Below are 22,653 nucleotides of genomic sequence, written 5' to 3' on the forward strand. Positions count from 1 at the left end.
TATATGTGTGTGCCTGTATATATACTATATATATATATTATATATATATATATATTATATATATATATTATATATATATAATATATATATATATATATTATATATATATTATATATATATATATTATATATATATATATATTATATATATATATATATTATATATATATATATACATATATATAGCTGTAAATGGCGTAGATATATTCTACTAATAATTTTGTTAAAGAATTATAATTTGTTTTTAAAATGTAAATTATTTACGCTTCTCAATTTTAAGGTATTTATTAAACTAAAAAAAAAAAAGCATACAATAGTAGATAAATTTTATTGCTGATTGAAACAGGTAATTATTTGTCACCATTACCCAAACAAAGCTGTTGCAGCTGAGCAATACCTATATTTTTAGTTGCATCCTCTGTAACCATTGAGACTTGATGTATTTCCCAAATCGATTTTTCTAATTCAAGAGCTAAATATAACTCTTCAAGTGATGCTGACTGATTTTTATCAACCTTTGTAGCTACAATATGCAAATCAACTGTTTCGTGTAAATTCCCTAATATTTCAGAGAAAAATGTTTTTGCTGATTTGAATTTATTCCTTTCAGAAGAATCAATCACAAATATAATCATGTCAGTAGTATCAGAAAAGTTGCGCCAATAAACCCGATAATCCTCTTCTCCTCCAACTAAACATAAAAAAAAAATCCTTGTAAAACATGTGCACCATTTGCTGTTCTCCAGATTAAACTTGTTTCCATAAATTATTGTATATTACTGTTGATTATTCAATTACTTTATATTAATTTATCATTAACAGATAATCAGATAAGCATATAATAAAAGCAACAAAAACAAAAATAACAATAATAATAAAAATAGCAGCTGACATAAAATATACCAGACATATTTTCTATCGACATATTTTTATGTCTGAATTATTTTCTGCTGACATAAAATATGTCAGACATATTTTCTATCGACATTTTGACATAATTTTTTGTCTGAATTATTTTCTGCTGACATAAAATATGTCAGACATATTTTCTATTGACATATTTTGACATAATTTTATGTCTGAATTATTTTCTGCTGACGTAAAATATGTCAGACATATTTTCTATTGACATATTTTGACATAATTTTATGTCTGAATTATTTTCTGCTGACATATAATTTGTTGCTTTTTTGCAATCAATTACGCTTCATAAAACTTTTATTTTAAATCCTTTTTAGCAAACATCTGTTGTTTCATAAAGGTCTTTTTCTGCCCTTTTTAGCGATGTATCATTTGATAGTATCGACTAGTACTGATGCATCATTTGATAGTATTGATTAGTATTGGTGATTTCCTTTATTAAAATGTAAAAACCATCTCAAGCTGAGTTTTTATTACTGAAAATGGTTTTTATTAGTATGACTAAACTTAAAATTATTCTCTTGATTAAAATAATAATTAAAAAAATAATTTTTAGTTATTTTTAATTAATAGTTGATTCATTCAATAAATTATTCTCCATTTTTGACTTTAAATCGTAAGGAAAACAAAAAAAAAAATTATTCCAATATATATTTCACTCAAAACATTTTATGCAAGTTTATGGCAGTTAATTATGCTGTTATAATGCAATTGACAATTATTTTATTGTTAAATAAATCATAACTATTATAACTAAAAGTATATTATTCGTAATTAGTTATAAATTATTACCGGTTAGTCTTCTTAATATGAATTTAATGAGCTGAATATAACTTTTGCAAAATATTTCAAATTCTTCAGCTTAAATGAATTTAATTTGGCATTAATTTTTTGAAATTCTGTGAACCGTTTTTTTCATAGAATCTTTTGAATTCACTTTTTCATAATGAAATCTTTTTCAGGATCAACTAATAATTAAAAATAACTGAAAAAGTTTTTTTATTATTATTATTTTAATCAAAAGAATAACTTTAAGTTTAGTCATACTAATAAAAACCACTTTCAGTAATAAAAACTCAGCTTGAAATGGTTTTTACATTCTAATAAAGGAAAGTGCCAATACTAATCAATACTAACCAATACTATCAAATACCATCAAATGATGCATCAATACTAGTCAATATTAGTCAATACTATCAAATGTCAATATTAGTCAATACTATCAATGTCAATATTAGTCATAATCAATAAATAAGTCATAATCAATAATAATCAAAAAATGCTTATTTAACTCAGTTATCTTAAAATATTTCAAAAGTTAAAATTTTAAATATTTTTAAAATTAATGATATAGTAGAGGCAAGTTAGCACTTTTAACAAAACTTAAAAGTTAATCTGGTTTTTGCTTTAAAAAAATGAAAATTTTCAATATAAATACTTAATTCAGTTTTTAATTCATAACTAAAAAACAAAATTTGATTTTAAAATTTAACAAAACTTTAATTATTTATTCAAAAATATATTCGATATAAAATCAAAAACAATTTTTACATAAGCTGTTTAGAAATTTTCAGGATAGTAACTTTTTGTCTGTTTCCATCTCTGGGTCCACTGTGTATAAATGTCTATTTCCACCCCCACTGTGTATAAATAGCAAAATGTAGTAAAATATGTAAAGCAGACTTTTTGTTTTTGATAAATCTGAAAACTTGATTATTGATAAAAATATTATGTATATTCATCAAACTATTTTTATAAACTTTTCACGAAATTTTAATCAAATTAACTTTGACAAAATCAAAATCCATCACAACATCAGAATTTTTTTCTTTTAAATCAAATTAAACAATTATTTCTTAAACTAATTAATCCCTTAATTAATTAATCACTTTTTATTTCTTAAAGAAACTATTCTCTGTGACACTCTTAATTTTAAAACTATCCTCTACAAGATTCTTAATTTTGAAACTATTCTCTATGTCATATATTTTTCTAAAATAAAATCAGGAAAAAATTATCTGCTTCTCTAGTTTTTCTGATATATAAAGATTATCAGATCAAATTCAAGAAAATTTAAACTCAAATTTATTCCACATCCATACACAAGTACACAAATTTCATTTATTATATCATAATTTATCAATTTATAATTCATACAAATAAATTTTTATTGAATAAGGATTAATTTTTTGTACAAGTATAAATATATCAGTAAAAGTGTAGTGGTGGAGCGCTCACTTCATAAGTGAGAGGTTCCAAGGTTGATCCCCACCACAACCCTGGTAGTACTGCACTCAACTTGTTCCTCCACGCAACGGCCTTGTTCATCAAGTTTCGTGCTTTGGAGTTATAGAGTTGAGAGAGGGTTCTACCACAAATAAGTAGCCTCCTCGGTCCTGAGAAAGTGAATTAACAAAAAAAAAAAAACTTCTTACAAGCAATAATTCGCCTTATCAAAATAGTAGGTTAAATTAAGTTGACTGTCTGAATTGTTTTTCAATATTTATGTGACATTTACTTTTTTGAATTTATAAATTAAATCCATGTTTGATAATACTTAAAACAACAATTCACGATATCATTCACATTAAGTTAACAATTCAAGTAATTCCTGCAGAAGAACAAGAAATACCACCCCAAAATTCAACAACCTAACACTCTGCTTAGCTGTGTAAGACATAGATTTCAAGCTAACAAAGTCTTACTTAACTGTCTTTCAGTATGAGTGCCCATATAGTCCAAAAACTGTATTTCATTAAATCATTCCTTTTTCAAAAAAAATATTAACTATCGCCTAAAACTTTGCATGAGCAAATTTGGATTGTTAAAATGTGGTGATGAATCATGATCTCAGACAAAGCACAAGTTAAGCAGTTTGCAACACACAAAGTCAATGTTCACCTGCCACCAGACTCAATTTTAGATGTTGTACCTATTGTTAAGCAATGTCCAGCAATTATGATTTGGGGTGCAATCACTACCAATGGTCATGCTGTTTTACACCTTTAACAACGTGAGACTGTTAATTCCATGAATTATTTGGAAAATTTGAAGAAAAATGCATTTAATTGTTTTCGAATTAGAAAGTTTAATACAACAGCGCAACTTGCTATCAAGCAAGACTTGTCAAGACATGGCTCCAAAAAAATACAAATAAGTTTCTTACCCTGTGACTGAGTAATATACCAGATTTAAAGTCTATCAAAACTCTTGGGTAAAATAGAATGCAGAAATTTCTAAACAGAAACCAATCTCACTAGCACATCTAAGAAAAGCTGTAATGAAAGTATAGTGTAATAAAATAATGCCCAAATATCGTGAGTCTTTGGTTGTCTTACTGTCGAAAAAATATAGACTATTTTTAAAGTTTAAATATATATATGTCCATACAATGTACTAAAACCTATTTTATAACGTGACTTCTTTATTTTTTAATATTCATGTATGCCGTTTTTTGAAATAAAACATTCTCCAGTTAAAAATATTTTCTAAATATAAATGCATTTATTAACTTGAATTAATTCATTGTTTTTGTAATGTACAAAAACAAAGAATTTTATATACAGATTTTTTCACCGCTTACCAAAAAAGCAGTTACAGTTATTTATACTCTTAATATTTGATTTATCATAACATATGGAAAATTATTCCATCTAAATTTAATACCAATGCAACATAACACTAATTTAACACCAATGCAACATAAACATTATCTTAAAATTAAAACAGATTTGAAACTATAATATTAAAATACTATTTAACTAAACAACTAATGTGATAAAATTCCTGAATGTGTTTTAATTAAAGTCGTGAATGATAAAATATTGTCAAACTATAAGAATTTATTTGTAAATTCGGACCACAAGGAAGCATTTAACACAAAAAAAACTTGAATGTTTACTTACTAATTATATTTAAATGTTAAATTAAGTAATGTTAAATGTTGCACGTAATGACTTCAATTTTGTGGGTGGCTTATTATTTTATGGGTGGCTTTAACTTTATAGGTGGCTTACTATTTAACAAACTCCTAAATCATATAAAATCAATTCAGAATTAAAGAACAAAATTCAAAAATAATTTTAAAATTTTTATAATGAATGATGAATTTTTATATAATTATTTTTAGTTTTCTAATGCTATCTTTTGTTATTTATGTTTTATGATGTTTATAGAAAACAGTATCAAACGCTGATTAGCTGATCCTCTGTAAATTTTTATAGTAAATAAATAAACAAATATAATGTAACTTTTATCATACAAAAAATTAAAATTCACTATACTTTCCCATATACTGAGGTCACAGTTATCAAAAGAAATGCATTTAACATTAAATCCTTTAGTTGGTTTATACTCTATATAATGATTTCCTTTTTTTGAAAGCTGAGCTAGGAGTGTAGATTTTCCAGAATTTTCTAGACCAAGAATAACAATCTTTCTTACCATCTATAAAAAAAAATTTATTTTATAATAAATATAAAAATAATTAGTTTGTTATACGAGACACACAATGCCAAAAGAAATTTTAGATATGATGCTATTACCAGATCTGAAAAGAGGAAAGAAAGCTATAAAATAATTTTTTTTTTGTGATATCTTTATAAATGGTAGATCAACTATCTCTTAATCAACTGATTTTAGAAAAGTAATTTTTTTTCGGTAGCAGGTTTTTTTCTATGCAGCTTTTGTGCAAAGGTTGTCTGGCTTTATATTCAAGCAGAGTATATCTTGCCCATGTTTAGGAATCTATTACCTAATAAAGTCAAAGAAAAACACTTATCTGAGCTGGAATGTTTAGGAATCTATTACCTAATAAAGTCAAAGAAAAACATCTATCTGAGCTGGAAGCTACCAGCTAATCTGTTATACTTTTCTATTCTGCCATAAATAATTTTCTATTCTTTATCCTGTAAAGCTTTATCTAGAAAAATTTTATCCCCTAACTTTTGTTTAAAAGTGTGATTGCCTGAATCTGATTGGCTCCATTGTCTACACTTGCACATAACATTTTATCTTTGTTGATACATACATTGATAGCAGCTGAGTTGTGTTGACCTTCTGATCTATCAGTTCCAAAGATTTAAATTGAATTTTTCCCGCATAATAATATTGGATATTTATTCCTAAACAATATATAAATAATAAATAATGTCCCGCATAATAATATTGAATATTTATTCCTAAGTAATATATAAATAATAAATAACGTCTAGCGTAAATAATATTAAATATTTATTCCTAATAAATAATCCTTTTGGTATTGAGTTGCATTTAAAATGCATCGATTTTTGTATTAATTCTGTAACAATGTTTTTTTTATTTCAGCCTTCTTCTTTTTAGCACGTTCATTAATCAAATTGCATACAGATTCCTATCCAGTACTGAATCAAAGACTTCTATCTGATAATAATAATTTTACCAGTTAACTAACTGAAATCCTTCACCTGCAAACGCTTTCAACAAAACTCCATTATTCACTACCATTTTAGTAATTCCTATCTTGAATGTTTTATCACAAACTTAATTGCTTTACTACTAGTAACTAAGTAGATGGTTTAGATTTTTAACATTAAAATCTTTTAAATATGATGAAAATGATTTAGTAGCTGTTCTTTTAACTTTCAAGTTTAAGATTTAAATATTCTATATTCTGAAAGATGTGATGTTTCCAAATGCCATTTCATATTGTAAACTTTTGATTTTTTTATTTGCATGGAATCACTCTACTTCTATCTTTTTTGTAATCATACATTTATCTAGTTTTGCATTTTTAACAGTTAATAAATACTTATTTAGACCACTCTCTGTGTTTTTTGAAATCATTTTGATTAAAAATTATGGGAAACAAAATAAATAATAATCACTATATTATAATAATCATTTATTTGAACGAATTTATTTGAATTACAAAAAACATGAAATTGCTTTTTAAATAACTAATTTATAAAATCATTTTCTTTGCTGAAAAAGAAACTTTTCTTTAGAGTGATATAGATGCAATATTTTTGTGTATATTTTTTAAATTTTAATTTAAAACTTAATTTTATGTTGATTATTTATTAAATCAACAGATGTTTTTATGACAACACACATATTGCTAACAAACAAGTAAAAGCTTTTAAAATATATAAATAAATAGTATAATAATAAAAAGTATAAGTAAATAAAAAGATATTATAAATAAAAATAATACCAATGAAGACTAGATTAATTCAAAAAACCACTTTAAATCCTTTCTTGATTTTATTAAGAACAAAATTCAGGTATTTTATTTAGAACATGTTTAGATTAACTTTTAAAATATTCAATTAAAAACGTTAAAACAAACTATGTGACATTGATATAAATAAATAAAGTAAACTTTTGTTAACCAATCATTGACATTGTTTAGAAATAATGTTTTGCAGTAACTTATCATACATAGTAATATGAATCACATGACATATTACATATTGTGCATAAAATGTTAAACAGTCAAGCTATATATATATATATATATATATATATATATATATATATATATATATATATATATATATATATATATATATATATATATATATATATATATATATACAACCATTCATAACTCTTTGAATGACCTTAACTTTTTTAAAAATGCTGTTTTTTATTTAACTATTTTTATATTTATTTTTGTACTACTAGATAATTTAAAAAACATGAAAGTATTTTGATTGAATTGCTTTAATGAGAATCATAAGAATAATAAAAACGCTTTAGTTGGCAAAACTACATAGATAATAGACCATCAATGACAGTAAACGTGGACCAACGTGTCAAAGTTTTAAATCTTTGGTTTTAAGAGAAGATTGTTTGTCTGAAAAAAAAATTGTTGAATGTAGGATAAAATAGTGTCTATTATCCAATGTAAAACATTATTGTAAGTAGTGTTAAGGTGTTAGGCTTTTTTAATCGGAATGTCACAGGTGGCATTGTAAAAACAAAGGAAATAATAAAATTAGTTTACTTGGATAATACCTAAATTATTTGGGCAACCAAATGTACCTAATAAGTCATGCTATTTCTTTGGAAAGTTGAGTTAATAGGAAACCATTTATTTTTTTAAAAAGAATGACTTAAAACTTAAATCCAAAACACATTCTTCAGAAAATTGTATAAGCTATATATTTGACTTTGAATTTGAGAATGATCAAATATTGAATAGAATGATTTAACCTACCCAATCAAAAGGTCCCTCTCCTACCGGATTTTTATGAGATTTATTAAAAGTAATGTCAAAGATTGGATAAGTTGTTAAGTAGAATGTCAAGAATATATATGGCAGTTATTGTCAATAAGGGTGATTAATGGGCAAGTAAATTAAAAACTAATCTGATGGGAGTTTATATCATTTTTTGTAAACCTAATAAATAGGAAGATAACATATAATTCAAGTAGATTTAGTTTTCAGTTTTTCTCCCAATAGCAAATAAAACTTTTATATCTTGTATAGAAAAGTATGACCATTCGAATAATATATATATATATATATATATATATATATATATATATATATATATATATATATATATATATATATATATATATATATATATATATATATATATATATATATATTTCTAAACTATATCAATTTGATACTTAAAAGAAGCAAAATAATATGCTGATTTTGAAAATAACATTTGTTTTTATTAAAAAATTAAAATTAAAAAAGTAGAGTTGTTTTTTTCATTAAAAATCCTCAATTAAAAGTCCTCAACAAAACAGGGGTTTTAAGGTATATTTTTGCAAGTATTTTTTTCACTAAAAAATTTTTTTAATAAAATTATTATTTATGAAACAAGCATTTTTTTCTGCTTTTTTTGAGTCCAAGGTTGATATGGTTTAGAAAAAAAAAAATTCAAAAATATTAGAACCTGTCAAGAATTTAAATTCCAAAGAGGACCTTCAAGATCTCATCAAAATCAAAAAATATTTTTTTACTTTTATCTTATAATTAATAGACATTGATTCGTGTCTCAGTAATATTGGTTTTTAAACTTTTTTTTTTTTGCTATGAAAATCGCTCCACCCTAATATACATATATATATATATATATATATATATATATATATATATATATATATGTATATATATATATATATATATATATATATATATATATCAAAATGTTATAAAACCAACTATTTAATACTATAGTAATGGTTAATTTTTTTTTTTTTGACTTTTTTAAAACTTTGGATGAAATGCTATATTTAAAAAACATAAAACTTTTTTAATGACTGTATTTTTTTGATATAAAATAATTACTTAATAGTACATAGGTACTATATAGTAAAATAATATTAGTAACAAAAAACTTTCATACTTTAATATACCAAAATATCAACTGTGGGTTTAGAGCCAGCTCCACCTAGAAATGTGTATTTTCCAGCTCTAGACCAGCTCCTTGTAAAAACACCAGCTTCAGATAGCTATGTCTCTACCTCTGGAGCAAATTCAAAGCCCTGCCATCAACAATAAGATTCCTGTTTAGCATTGATATCTTTGTACTGTCTTCATTATAAGCTGCGAATTCTGCAACTGTTTAATTTTAATGTGTTTAACTACACTTCAGTTTGACAGAATTTTGATTTGAGAATTCCAAAACCAGTATCCAGTAGGGCAGATCCATTTTGAAATCAGAAGTTTGGTAATATAGAGATTTGTTTATTTAGTGAAAAAAAAGTGTTAGCATTATTATTTTTTAAAGAAGTTTAGGTTGAGCTAAAATGATTTCAAAGTATTGATAAATATGATTAAACTTTTTAGTTTAGTAATAGTTAATTAAGTTACAGTTCCAGCATAACTGTAAAACTTATAGCGAAAAAATAATTATGTGTTTTAGCGACATTTCTTGTAGTACGTAAAGTTATAAATAGTTATAAAACATCAAAAACAGCATCGTACTAATCTTTATTTTTATTTTTTGTGATATTTCAGTCTAATTTGTATAGACCATCATCAGACATAAAATACCAATTTAAAAAACCCTTACAAAATAAAAATCATAAAGAAGTCATTACAAAGACAACGTCGATAAAAATTGCCTTGTTTTTTTATGATTTTCTTAAATAGTGGTCTCCAACTATTTGAAGCAACTTTTACCCCATTATCCCTGTTGAGCAGTACCAGGGCTTGCTTAACCTCCTGAGATGTTTGCGCATAGTTAATTTCAAGCAATTCCCTTATTTTCCTTTTGTGATAGTTGCTATTTATAGATAAAGTTTTTGGGTGCAGCTAGTCGAATATCCTATGGCATTCTTTGCAATGCTCAGTTGCTCAAGAAGCATGCCAATTGCCATGCTATTAGTTTGGTGTTCTATGCTTCTTTGCAAAAATTCTCTTTTTTTGTTTCCCCAATATAAATTCCCCCACACGAACACATAAGCTTGTACACCCCAGGGTTGCTGTTTAGTCTAGATTTGTTGTTACAGAGAATTGTTTTTAAATTAGGTGGTTTTGTAAAAATAACTTTGACGTTATATGTTTTTAGTGCTTTGCGTAGTTGGTAGGTACTTTTATTATTGCAACATTATTTTCTAGTTTTTTTTTCAACTTTATTGTTAGGATTATTTTCACTTGAAAGGTAATTACGACAATTGTTTCTAGGTTTGATCTCTTATGACTGTTTTCAACAAACATCTAATATAAACTGAATGTCATTGTTAATGTATTTTTTGGAGCAGGTTTTGGTGGCTTGTGATATGAAACCTTTAAAAACTCCAGTAATAATTGCAGGGTTGATATATAAGCCAGGTTTCATTTTTATGTTTGTTATTGCTTCTTTAAGGTGGATTTTTAAATCATAATGGTAATTATTTGTGTTAGTTATTTTCAAGACCACTATTTAAGAAAATCATAAAAAAACAAGGCAATTTTTATCGACGTTGTCTTTGTAATGACTTCTTTATGATTTTTATTTTCTAAGGGTTTTTTAAATTGGTATTTTATGTTTGATGATGGTCTATACAAATTAGACCGAAATATCACAAAAAAGAATAAGAAAAATTATTTAGTAAAATGCTATTTTTGATGTTTTATAACTAATTATGATGTGGAAGAAAGTTAATCTTTGATTACCTTTAATGTTCACTTATTGTGTAGAAAAAAAGTCAGAGTACTTTTTAAATTATCTAGACTAATAAATCAAAGTAAATGTAATTTCATTTACTTTGATTTATTAGTCTAGATAATTTAAAAAGTACTCTGACTTTTTTAAAAAGTAGCAAAAGAAGCAAACACTTCTAAAAAACTGAGAGGACCTTTTGACATCAGTTCCTGCTCTTGTGATCATTAGATAAAATAAAAGATAATTTTTTTTTAGTAAAATAAATATTATTAGTATGTTAAAATCTACTACAACGAATTTCATCATTTAATATTTCCTGTTCTGATACTAATATTTAAAGCACATATAGCCCAGATAAAAATATACATTTTTTTTTTAAATAATCATTTTTTTTAAATAACAAAATAAAATAAAAATATTTTCAAATAAAACAAATACTGTTGTATTATTACAAATACTAGTTTCATACTCGTAATATAATAAAGTAAATTATTATGAATTTCATATAAAGTTGCTCAATATTATCATTTAATATTTATATTCCTGTAGAAGACAGATCATATTTAAAAAATAGAGTAAGATTTGGTCCAAAAAGATCATTTCAACATGGCTTAAATTTTCATGGTCTAGAAACATCTTATATTTTAAACAGCCACTGTAACAAGAAACTAGTTACAAATTTCCAAAAATGATATTATTAGAATCTGGCTTAAAATCTGTTAGCTTTAATTCTAGTATGGTAACTCACTAGAGTTTTCTTTTCGATTTAAAAAGTAAAAACTCATTTTTATTTGATATTAGATTTAAGTCAATTAGTTGAACTTCGTGATTTATTTAATTTAAAATTCATTTCTTGAACAACAACAAAAAAATTTTAACAAACTTTATAATTTTTCTCATAGATATGGAGCCTGAAAGGAAACCATTATGAATTTACAATCTTTGAAAGCTTAAAAAGTATGCTATTGATTTGATTAGATAAGATACATGAAGTTTGATTAGAGCTGCACTAGAGAATGCTCTTATGATTGATCTTTCAGAGCTGTTTGATGATATAGCAAGCACAAAAAATTTAGTTATAGATAAATCCAAAATAGACAGTCAAAAGAAGATGGTTAAAGTTTTATTGGACTTGAAATCTATTGTAAGATAACACAGAACTTATTTGCTTTGGTGTTGATGGTAAAACTGATAATAAAACTTAAGCTGTAAGAGAAATAAAAATAGGATATGATAAAGTTGTACTAAAAGAGATCTACAGAAAAAAAAACTTCATATGACTGTGAGAAAAGAACTTCTCATTAACCTTTATGGCAAGGAGTATCTTACTGTCAAAGTTTTACCTCTTATTTCAGCAACAAAAAAAAACAAGCTCAGAGCCTTTATGGAGTTCTTGAAGAGTAGGACAATACTTCAACTAACACAAGTCATAAAGTAGGAATAATTTCTGAGTTACAAAAAAAACTTGGACAAAAACTTTACACTATAGACTGTAATCTTCATCAGAATGAGTTTCCCTTTAGATCTTTCTTTAAAACAATTGATGGAACAACTAAGTCCAAAAATTATTTTGTAGGAACATTAGGAAAAATGAATAATACCAAAAATAAGCTTCATATATTCAAAATGATGCTCGAGTATGAACTCATAAATATTTTTGATCAAGATATAGATGAACCAGCAACAACTGAAGATTTCACTGATGAGTAGATAGTATAAAAGTTATTTTCCGGAAAAAAGTTCAACCTAACATTGGTTGTATTATTTTTGGAAAAGATGGTTGTAATAAACATATAGTTGCAAAAATTCTTGCACAAAGCATTGGATGAATTTTATATTTAAATGTTTTTACAGTGAGATACATAATAATATTCTTAATTAGTTTGAAAAATAATTTAGTGCAACTTATATAAATATATTATATAAAGTAAATGAAAATTTATAATCTTTGAGTTATTCGTTGCATAACGTTGTAAAAGTGACCATGAGAAAATAAATCATTTTCAAACCTTGTATTTATCAAACTACAAAACCACAAAAGTTATTTCAAAGGTTTTTATTTGGTGTTTTAAAATTACACTTCATACTCCAAAATAATTAAGATTCTACTATTATAACCTCTAAGCTAGAATACTGTAGTTAAGGAACATTTTAAATAACATATTTGCATTTTTGTATGAAATCCGGACCATAATTTGCAAGAGAATATTTTGATAATAGTAATATCTAATTTAAAAATAAAGTTAAAGTTTAATAGCAGATATTTTATTTTGTTTTTCGTTATTTTGCCATTACTATGGAGCCAGTTTTCCTCTCATTTATATTTGTTATATATCAAATAATTTAGTCCTTTATTTGCAATACAATGTCGGAAATGCATAAAAAGCATAAAAAGCCTTTGGACACTTCTTCAAAGCTAAAATTGCTTATGAAGGAACTGTTTTAATTTAATAGAATTTTCCAGGATACATATTTATATTGTTTAGAAAATATCTCTATAATGCCAAACACTTGATTCCAAAAAACGTTGTAATTTGACCTGCCCTAGCATCCAGGGCAAACTTGGTATGTCCAACTAGTAGTAAGAAGATAATTATTTTTTGTTGCAATATCATAACAACACACCACAATATTTATTGCATTACTATTTGTTTTGTTTAGCACTTCACAACTATTTGCATGAGGGACATTTTAACATTATTAAAGAATCATTGCAGCATACTAACAATACAATTTTTTTTCCAGTCAGCTTTCCAGGCTTCTTTTCCAGTCAGCATATTTACTGGTAAAAGATAATTAATTTGTGTCTGACCTGATTTATTTCCTATTCCAAAAATTTCAACTTTAAATGGTATAAAGAAGAAATTTGGGCCCAGTTGATCTGGTAGATTTAGATGCAAAACTTGCATCGTTGGACACAGTTAAAAAAGAAATCTGTGATTGAGCTAGTTGACTTTTTGCTAGATGTATGCAATCAATATAGTTAAACCAAATATTGTTAAACCAAACAAAATATATAAAAATGCTGTAAAAATTTTTTTACCATTTTTGATTAGCATTATCATCAAGATTGGATAGATCTAATAACTTTATAGCATTTTGTTGACTAATAGAATATAAACAGGACCTCTGGATTATTATGAATGGCAATGTTTTTGACCGAACTAACTAGAAAGCATCAGTAGTACTAAATAAAATTTTATGAGCATTTTAAAACACTATAGTAATTTACAAATAATTTTATTCCTGTTAATTTGTTTTGTTTTCTACATGATCCTTCCTTGCAATTAGTTGTTTGCAATTAGCCCTTTTTTTTTTTGCATACTCTTCTCGCTAAATTTCTTTTAGTGAAGGACCTTCAATGCTGATGAACATTAATGATGATATATGTTTTATTGACAATATGCTTCATACATCTGTACAAATGATATTCATGATTGAAAACCTCTATCTCAATTGCTTACAGGTATGATCATTGATGAAAAATACAGATATTTTAATCTTGGCAATGTTAGTTGCTCCAATGTTTGGAAAATATAACCACAAGAAGCGGATACATGTTCTTGACGATTAAAATGATCAAAATGATAAAACTATCAGAGCTAATGTGAATTGCTTTTTTAAGTGTGAAATTTTTTAATTGTAGAACTTCTGAAGTTGATTTTAGTTCTTCTAATCCATTACTATCATACATTGAATTTAAGAAACAACACGCTTGCAATTTTCTGTACAAGGCTTTTAAACTAGGCTTTTTTTTTTAGTCCTACTTTGGATCAATTAAATTTAAAGCTTTAAAGTGTACAAAACAGCCTTCAGAATTTAAAATGATAAAACAGACTACCCTGTACTGAGAACTCTCCCAATCTTAAGAAGACAAACTTCTACCTTAACTATTGCTGCAGAAAACTTCTTGTTTTTTGAAGACTGAGTGCTGTACTAAGCAAAAATGGTATCAATGAAGCAATTGATATGGTTAATTGCAACGAACGCTTTAACAGCATCACTTACACCCAGTTCAATACAATTATTAAAGCAATGCCATTCAACTAGCCAAGAATACTTCTGCTTCAGTTGTTTGAAGACACCGTTATTTGATCCAGTCATAACTGAGGCACCATCAATAAAAAAATCTTAGTAAATTGTTTACACAGTTTAGTATTTGAGTTTCAGTTTTTGAAGAATTGACTTTATTAATCTCTAGTACCTACACAAATATGTTAAAATCTTCTAATGCATATAGAAGGTATATAATTAAGCAAGCTTTTCTGGATGAATTTGTGCTTTCATTGGTTAAGATACTGAGCAGTTAAGGGTATTTCTGAATGTAGCATAATTTTTTTTTATTTGCTCACTTATAAAATCAATTATGTCTTCACAAACAATGTTTTGAGTGTAACACTCTGCAAATAAATGAGTTCAAGATGGTCAGAAGGTAGAATGTTTTTATCTAAGGTTTTTATTAGGGGTCATCTAAAAAGTACGCCATGCTAAATTTAACTTTTAGATAAAAGTATCATTTGCTATCTTGCACAAAGATCTTTATTCAACATGTATTACTGTTCTAATAAATTTAAATTAATAAATTTTATTATATTTTTGTTATTTATAGCAATATCAAGAATAAATATTTTCTATAAATACACAAATTGGTTTTAGGAATTCATTTTAAAAAGAAATCTCTTTGAACATTATAATTTTAGTTTTCTATAATTCTTTTTTCAAAGTTTTCAATTTAAAATTTTGAAAATTTTAAATTCAAAATTTTGAATTTAAAATTTTCAATTTAAAATTTGAAAAAATATTTTTTTCAGTTTTTAACGCTCATTTACTTAAATTTAATTGAATAGAAACTGCACCAACATCCATACTACCCAATGGCATAGTGAGAACTACTCCTGAAAACCAAACATAGATCTAGCTACAGTAACAATATAAGATTTAGAAGATAGTGCTAGTGAGGAAGAAAGTTTTTCTTAAATTATAAATCATTTTTATTAATAGTTAAATATTTTTTGAAATTGCGTCATTATTTTTTTGTTTCTTGAAAATTCATTAGAAACATACTGTAGAAACATTCTATTGAAACATTAAACAAGTGAAAAAAAAAAAATTAAGTGAAGTTAAAAAATATTTAAAATTAAAAAAATAGTTTTAATTCTGTTCAAAAAAAAATATATATATATATGAATAAAATTTAAGCATATACTTAGACTTATGGAAATATATTCACTATTTATTATTGCTGAACTTAATGCTGCTGTTGTTACTCATTTAAAGTATATTAATCTGTAATTTTTATTTTTAAAAATTAGAAGACGATGATGACTCTAGAAGACTATGCTCTTTTTAAAGGTCAATCTCTTCATAAAGTTAGTCTCCAAAACCCTTGTATCTCACACTGTTAACTCTATGTTACATGTTAAAAAAAAAGATCATTTAATACCTTGATTTAAAGAAAATCTGTTTGCTTTTATAATATAAAAAACGAGGTTGTTTGATTGCTTGTTTTTTAAAAGTTGTTAAACATTTATAACAATTTAAACAAATATTACAAAAATAAGGTTGTGTTTTATAAATATTTCTAATTTATATATTTTTCTTAATTTATATATTTAATTATATGTATGTGTTAATTATTATGTGTTTATATGTGTAAAGGTTATATGGGTTTATATTTTGTAAGTGTGTAAATATCTTTTATATATGAAGTGTTTATATGTTTGTGATGTGCTATAATGTTATTTGTTTATAGTTTGTAAATGGTTATTATGCTGTTTGCACGGTTTCAAATTGTTGTGACTTGGCTTAGTTTACACCAAGAATGTTGACCTTGCAAGCCAAGTGGTGTACTTTGATATAATGTGACTTGACTTTGTTGAGAGCAAAAATATTGTCTGTGTCGGTGAAGTGGTGTACTGTCATGATGAAACACAAAAATTAAATCTGATTGTAAGTTGGTGCAATAGTTGGTTTAAAAGATATATACTCGGTTCTTTTTTGTTAATAATTTATGCTTTTGATGATAAATAAATTTTTTTTAAAAACAAGTTTACTAATAACTCCTACCCATTTAAACATTTAAGAGTTTCTATTTCCTTCATTAAATGTTTAACTTAAATTTTTTTTTTATAAAGGTAAGTAGACAAAGTGTTATAACATAAGTTTTAGTAACTTTCATTAAATCTTAAGATTTTTTGTATAGAGAATGTTTTCTCCATAATTATATTAAATACACATAATTATATACACATACATACATACATAAATTTTAATTTTTTTGCATTGTATTATTGACCTTTATTCTTTAGAATATTAAAAAAAAAAAATTTATTTTTGTTAATTCACCTCCCCAAGGCCACTATAGAAAAGGAGGACTTCATAGTATTATACGCTAATATAGAAAAAAAATTTAAATAGTTTAAGAAGTTTCAATATTTCCAAGTTTCTTCACTTGAAGCAAATACATGATTGTTTATAGAGGTTTTCTATCATTAGTATTTACTTATTTATTGCAAATCTTGCATTAAATAGATTTTAAAGTAATGAATGGGATTTTATGATGGAGGATTACATTTCACCATTCAATGCTAGCAGTACTTGCTGAGCAAACAGATTTTAAAATTTTTTCAATTTGCTTTATTTATGAGTTTTTATCTGTAAAAACCTTATAATTTTTTAAATTACTTTTTATTGTTTTTATGATTAAATACTTATAATATTTTGTCAATAATTAATAAGAATAACTTTAAATATATAACATTTCTCATATATAACATTTTTTTTGAAACCACAATCTGTCATGATTCATATTTCATCTGTGTGAACGAACGTCTATGCAAATATCTAACGTAAACTTCTAATAATGTAAATTATTAAAAATTATATCAAATGTTACAGGTTTACTTTTACTTGAAAATTTTATTGTGACAATATTTGCTAAATTTTGATTTATATGCCTTTTTATAAAGCATTTATATGCCATTTTATAAAGTTTAATAAGTCTTTTGTTTATTAAACAGTGTTAAAAGATGATATTATAGCATGCCAAAATGGTTGAAGTGTTTTGTGTGGGTTTAAATCCTTTCATTTTCACACTTTATTTTTTTTTTAAATCCTTTCCAATTTTTTTGAATACAAAGTAAAACATTTTTAAAGGTCTATAGATTTTATATGTATAACATATATAAGATATTATATACTATAACAAACAAAACAGAGAGAACTTTTTAAAAAGCTTTTTAAAATTTCTAAAAACATGAAAACACCATTAAAATTTTTTTGCGCATGTGCCATGATAGAGTTTAAGGTTTTAATGTGCTTAGTAATAAATTTAGTGTACGCGTTAAGGAGACAAATTTTTATTTTTATAGAAAAAAGATTTTACATCTTAAACTTTAATTTTCTTTAACAGGGCAAGAGTCTTAATAAGCTGCAGAAGGCCTGAAAAAAAATTAATAGTAAGTTATTAAAGAAAAAAATTATAAGGTCTGTTTTTTTTTTTTAATTTATATATATATATATATATATATATATATATATATATATATATATATATATATATATATATATATATATATATATATATATATATATATATATATATATATATATATATATATATATATATATATATATATATATATATATATATATGAAGACCTCAGTGGAAAAACCGGCGTTGTCACATTTTAAAAGTATTGAGAAAGTATTTGTTGATCATTAATAAATGTCTTTATTTAAAGCAAAGAAAAAAAAATTTTTGTATAAAAAATTACAAAATGTTTTGTTTTTGAATAAATTTTAAATAAAATAATTATAATATAAATTTTTTTAAATTGCTTAGTTTCATTTGCTTTAAATAAAGACTTTTATTAATGATCAATAAATACTTTCTCAATACTTTTTAAATGTGACAACGCCGGTTTTTCCACTGAGGTCTTCATATATATATATATATATATATATATATATATATATATATATATATATATATATATATATATATTATATATATATATATATATATAAATATATAAAAGTTTATAGAACTTATAAAGTATTGAAAGTTAATCGTTAACTCAAAACAAAGATTTTTTTTTAAATTATTGAAATAATGCGAAATTATTAAAAGGGTAGGTGTGGAATAGAATTACCATGACCAATAATATTAATATTCAGTAATAATTATACGAGTCATGGTAAGTCTGTTATTCCCCATATTTAATTATCTCATGTTTTTTAAAACTTTTTATACTTATGGTAATTAATTAACATATTTCAAGCGGGTATTCTAAATACTATTTAGACTGGTAATAATATCCAATTTGTAGATAAATAGCAATTCGCGCAATATCTACCGAAACATTTCAAGTTTATTAAAGTTAATTATAATAAGTATATACAATAAGTATAGTTTTTATATATTTATATAATTATTTTTGTATCGCTTACTAAACCATATTGAGGTAAGGAATAAGTATAGAAAAGGTCTGAGTGGAATAGATTTACCAAACCCCGTATTTTATGGGTCATGACAGCTAGTTCAAACTATTAAAGCAAGTTTTTTCTCTCGCTTTTTAAAAAATTGAATGAAAACATCAACTTAAAAACATTGAATGAAAAAACTAATCATATTTAAATTTTCAATAGTATGCCAAATCAAAAAACAATAAATTAGAAAAAATGTGATATCTAATAAGTTTAATATTATCACTCTTTTTGTTTTTCGATTTGATCTTACTCGTTTGGTCTATAGATAGACCATGATTTCGCACAAATATTAAGTTTAAAGTTTTATAACGATAATGTTTTCATCAATATTATTTTATTAATTTGGATAATTCCATATATTTACGTTTTCTTTTTTTTTTTTTAAAGGTGTTTTTTGTTTTCAATGTTATAAAGTGTATAAAACAGCAATAAAACAATGTAACAAAGTTGCTTTATATTATCACAAGCTTTTTGTATTGATAAAATAACTTTTCAGTTTGTTTTATTGTTGTTTTATATAGCTTTTTATAATAATAATTAAATAATCTTTAAAAATAAAACGTGTTTTATCGTCAGCATTAAATAATATTTAATTAGTTTTTTATAACTATTTAAATTATATTTTTTCGCAAATGTTTTTGCTAAATTTTATTTTTGCCTTTTTAGTCTTTACAATGAGCTTGTCATGAGTTAAAGTTGCTCTTTTTTTTTTTAAGCTTCACCAGCTTTACTTAATTTTTCTTTTGTGAAGCTGTCTGTAAAAGTTTTCATTTCTAATTATATATTTTTTAATAGGTATAATTTTTTAATGGATATAAAGATAGATATGAATGAGTAAATTCAACCGTACATTATAAAAAAACTTTAAATATTCTGATATAACAATTTTATATAAATTGAATAAAAGAGTTCTATTCAGGAATACAAAGATAATATAAAGAATAAAATCACTATGTTTTTCATTTCTAAACAATTCAAAAAATTAAAGTACCTTTTGCTCTGAAAAATCATCATCCACATTTTCTACAGCTACTTTAGAAGATGGACATAAAACACTTTTTTTAATAAAATATTCAAGTTTATCTTCAGTAAAAAAAGGTATAAAATCTTTTTCAGTATTAAGCTCAAATTCATTTTCTCCTGTTTCGTTTTCAAAAAATGAGCAAAAACTTTCTTTATTATTACTTAAAAAAGCCATATTGGGTAATTTTTCTAAACTTCCTCTTTGATTAGGTTTATTCTCTAAATTAACTTCTAAATTTTGATTTTTTTCAGAACCGTCACTAACTAGAGATTTTTTTTTTTTAACTTTATAAACAGTATAATATTGGTATACAAAAGCAACTGAAGTAGTGCATATAAAAGACACACCAAAAATAAAACAGTATTGTAATGGACAAGGCAAACAACAAAACCAGTTCATTTAATGTTATTTCTTAACTAAAAAAAAGCACTTATTATTTAAATAATATAATATTATTGTGGTATGTGTATATGCATACAAATATAGTAGTCCTGTAATGGAAGAGTATCAAACTTATGCATACATATATATATATATATATATATATATATATATATATATATATATATATATATATATATATATATATATATATATGTATGCATAAGTTATATATATATATATATATATGCATAAGTTATATATATATATATATATATATATATATATATATATATATATATATATATATATATATATATATATATATATATATATATATATATATATATATATATATGTATGCATAAGTTTGTATATATATATATATATATATATATATATATATATATATATATATATATATATATATATATATATATATATATATATATGTATGCATAAGTTATATATATATATATATATATATATGCATAAGTTATATATATATATATATATATATATATATATATATATATATATATATATATATATATATATATATATATATATATATATATATATATATGTATGCATAAGTTTGTATATATATATATATATATATATATATATATATATATATATATATATATATATATATTTATATATATATACATATATATTTGTATGTACAATATATTATATATATTTTGTATATGGGTCAAATCATTATATTTCAACCAATTTAAAGAAAACTTTGTGGGGCACCATCTATGATTTTTCTGATTTTTACATATTGTTATGTGCATTATGTAGATAGGTTAAATTTGAAATTTCAGACTTCCAAGTACAACGGTTTGGAAATTATAGCCTTACAAACATGACACAGTGGCCCCCCTCAATTTACAAATGGTCAAAACAGACTGCATTAGAGCTGTATAACTTTTTTCTCACTTTCAACAAGTGTCTCATTTTTTCTAGAACTATTTTCTGGATAGCTCTCTCTTTAAAAAAGTGGTTTTTTATTAACTTGTGTTAAATTAGAAAAAAAATTATGACCTCAACTTTGGAATATATCATAAAATTGCTAAAATATGCCAAAATGAAACTAACTGCAGCATTATTCTGTTCATCCACAAGTCTTTACAGATAGCTTTTCTGATTAGCTACTACTGTCTGCAATAAACGGGCAAAATATAGGCAGCTTGTTGCAGTTTAGAGCTTAAATATATCTAAAAGCAAAATGTCCACTCGCCTAAAAAGTCTAATTTTCAGCCATTTTGAGATGCTTGTAAATTTTTCGAACACTTTGTTTTGATCTAAGATTACCCGCATTTAAGACCATTAGACCTAACTATCTGAAAATCCAAACATTATAAACTTGTCGAATCCACACCAAAAATGCCAGCATTTTTAAATTACCCTATTTTTCAATCATCAACAGTTGTATGTGTTACTAGAAACCAGTGCCCCTCTAATCTGCCAACTGGCCTATGTAAAGGGTGCAGCTAATTATAAGTCATTTCTTAATAAAAGGAAAGATATAGTTGGTTGTCCTCTCCTTGATCTGGTCTTTATAGTAGATAGGGGCACAAATAAAGGGGGCGGTAACTTTTTAGAGACCTTCATTATGGTTCAAATAAAGGTCTCTAAATTAATTTAGATATTTAGGTACTTAACACCTAAATATCTAAATTAATTTCAAAATGAAACCATTATTTCTTTAAATTCTATTTTATTATAGGTA

The 22,653-nt window shown here is 24.2% G+C and overlaps 1 protein-coding gene across 1 annotated transcript; it reads right to left on the reverse strand.

Annotated features, from left to right (window-relative positions):
- Window positions 1-265: 265 nt before the first annotated feature.
- LOC136078218 (uncharacterized) lies at window positions 266-20,948 on the reverse strand. The gene is made up of 3 exons (XM_065793477.1): window positions 20,496-20,948; window positions 5,204-5,366; window positions 266-690 (listed from the first exon to the last, which is right to left on the reverse strand). Exons 1-3 carry the CDS (start codon window positions 20,925-20,927, stop codon window positions 350-352), a joined length of 936 nt encoding a protein of 311 aa, XP_065649549.1. The 5' UTR covers window positions 20,928-20,948; the 3' UTR covers window positions 266-349.
- Between the last annotated feature and the right edge of the window lie 1,705 nt (window positions 20,949-22,653).

This window comes from Hydra vulgaris, chromosome 03, assembly GCF_038396675.1.
Source record: "Hydra vulgaris chromosome 03, alternate assembly HydraT2T_AEP".
Classification (NCBI taxonomy): Eukaryota; Metazoa; Cnidaria; class Hydrozoa; order Anthoathecata; family Hydridae; genus Hydra; species Hydra vulgaris.

What these genes read in the sequence shown, in the direction of transcription:
- LOC136078218 (XM_065793477.1), bottom strand. Translation starts at nt 20,927, where the DNA reads ATGAACTGGTTTTGTTGTTTGCCTTGTCCATTACAATACTGTTTTATT. An exon ending in ATGATTTTTCAGAGCAAAAG is followed by an intron (nt 5,367 to 20,495) that starts GTACTTTAATTT and finishes TTTTTTTTATAG; the next exon opens with ATGGTAAGAAAGATTGTTAT. An exon ending in TGACCTCAGTATATGGGAAA is followed by an intron (nt 691 to 5,203) that starts GTATAGTGAATT and finishes TTTTATGTTTAG; the next exon opens with TTGGAGGAGAAGAGGATTAT.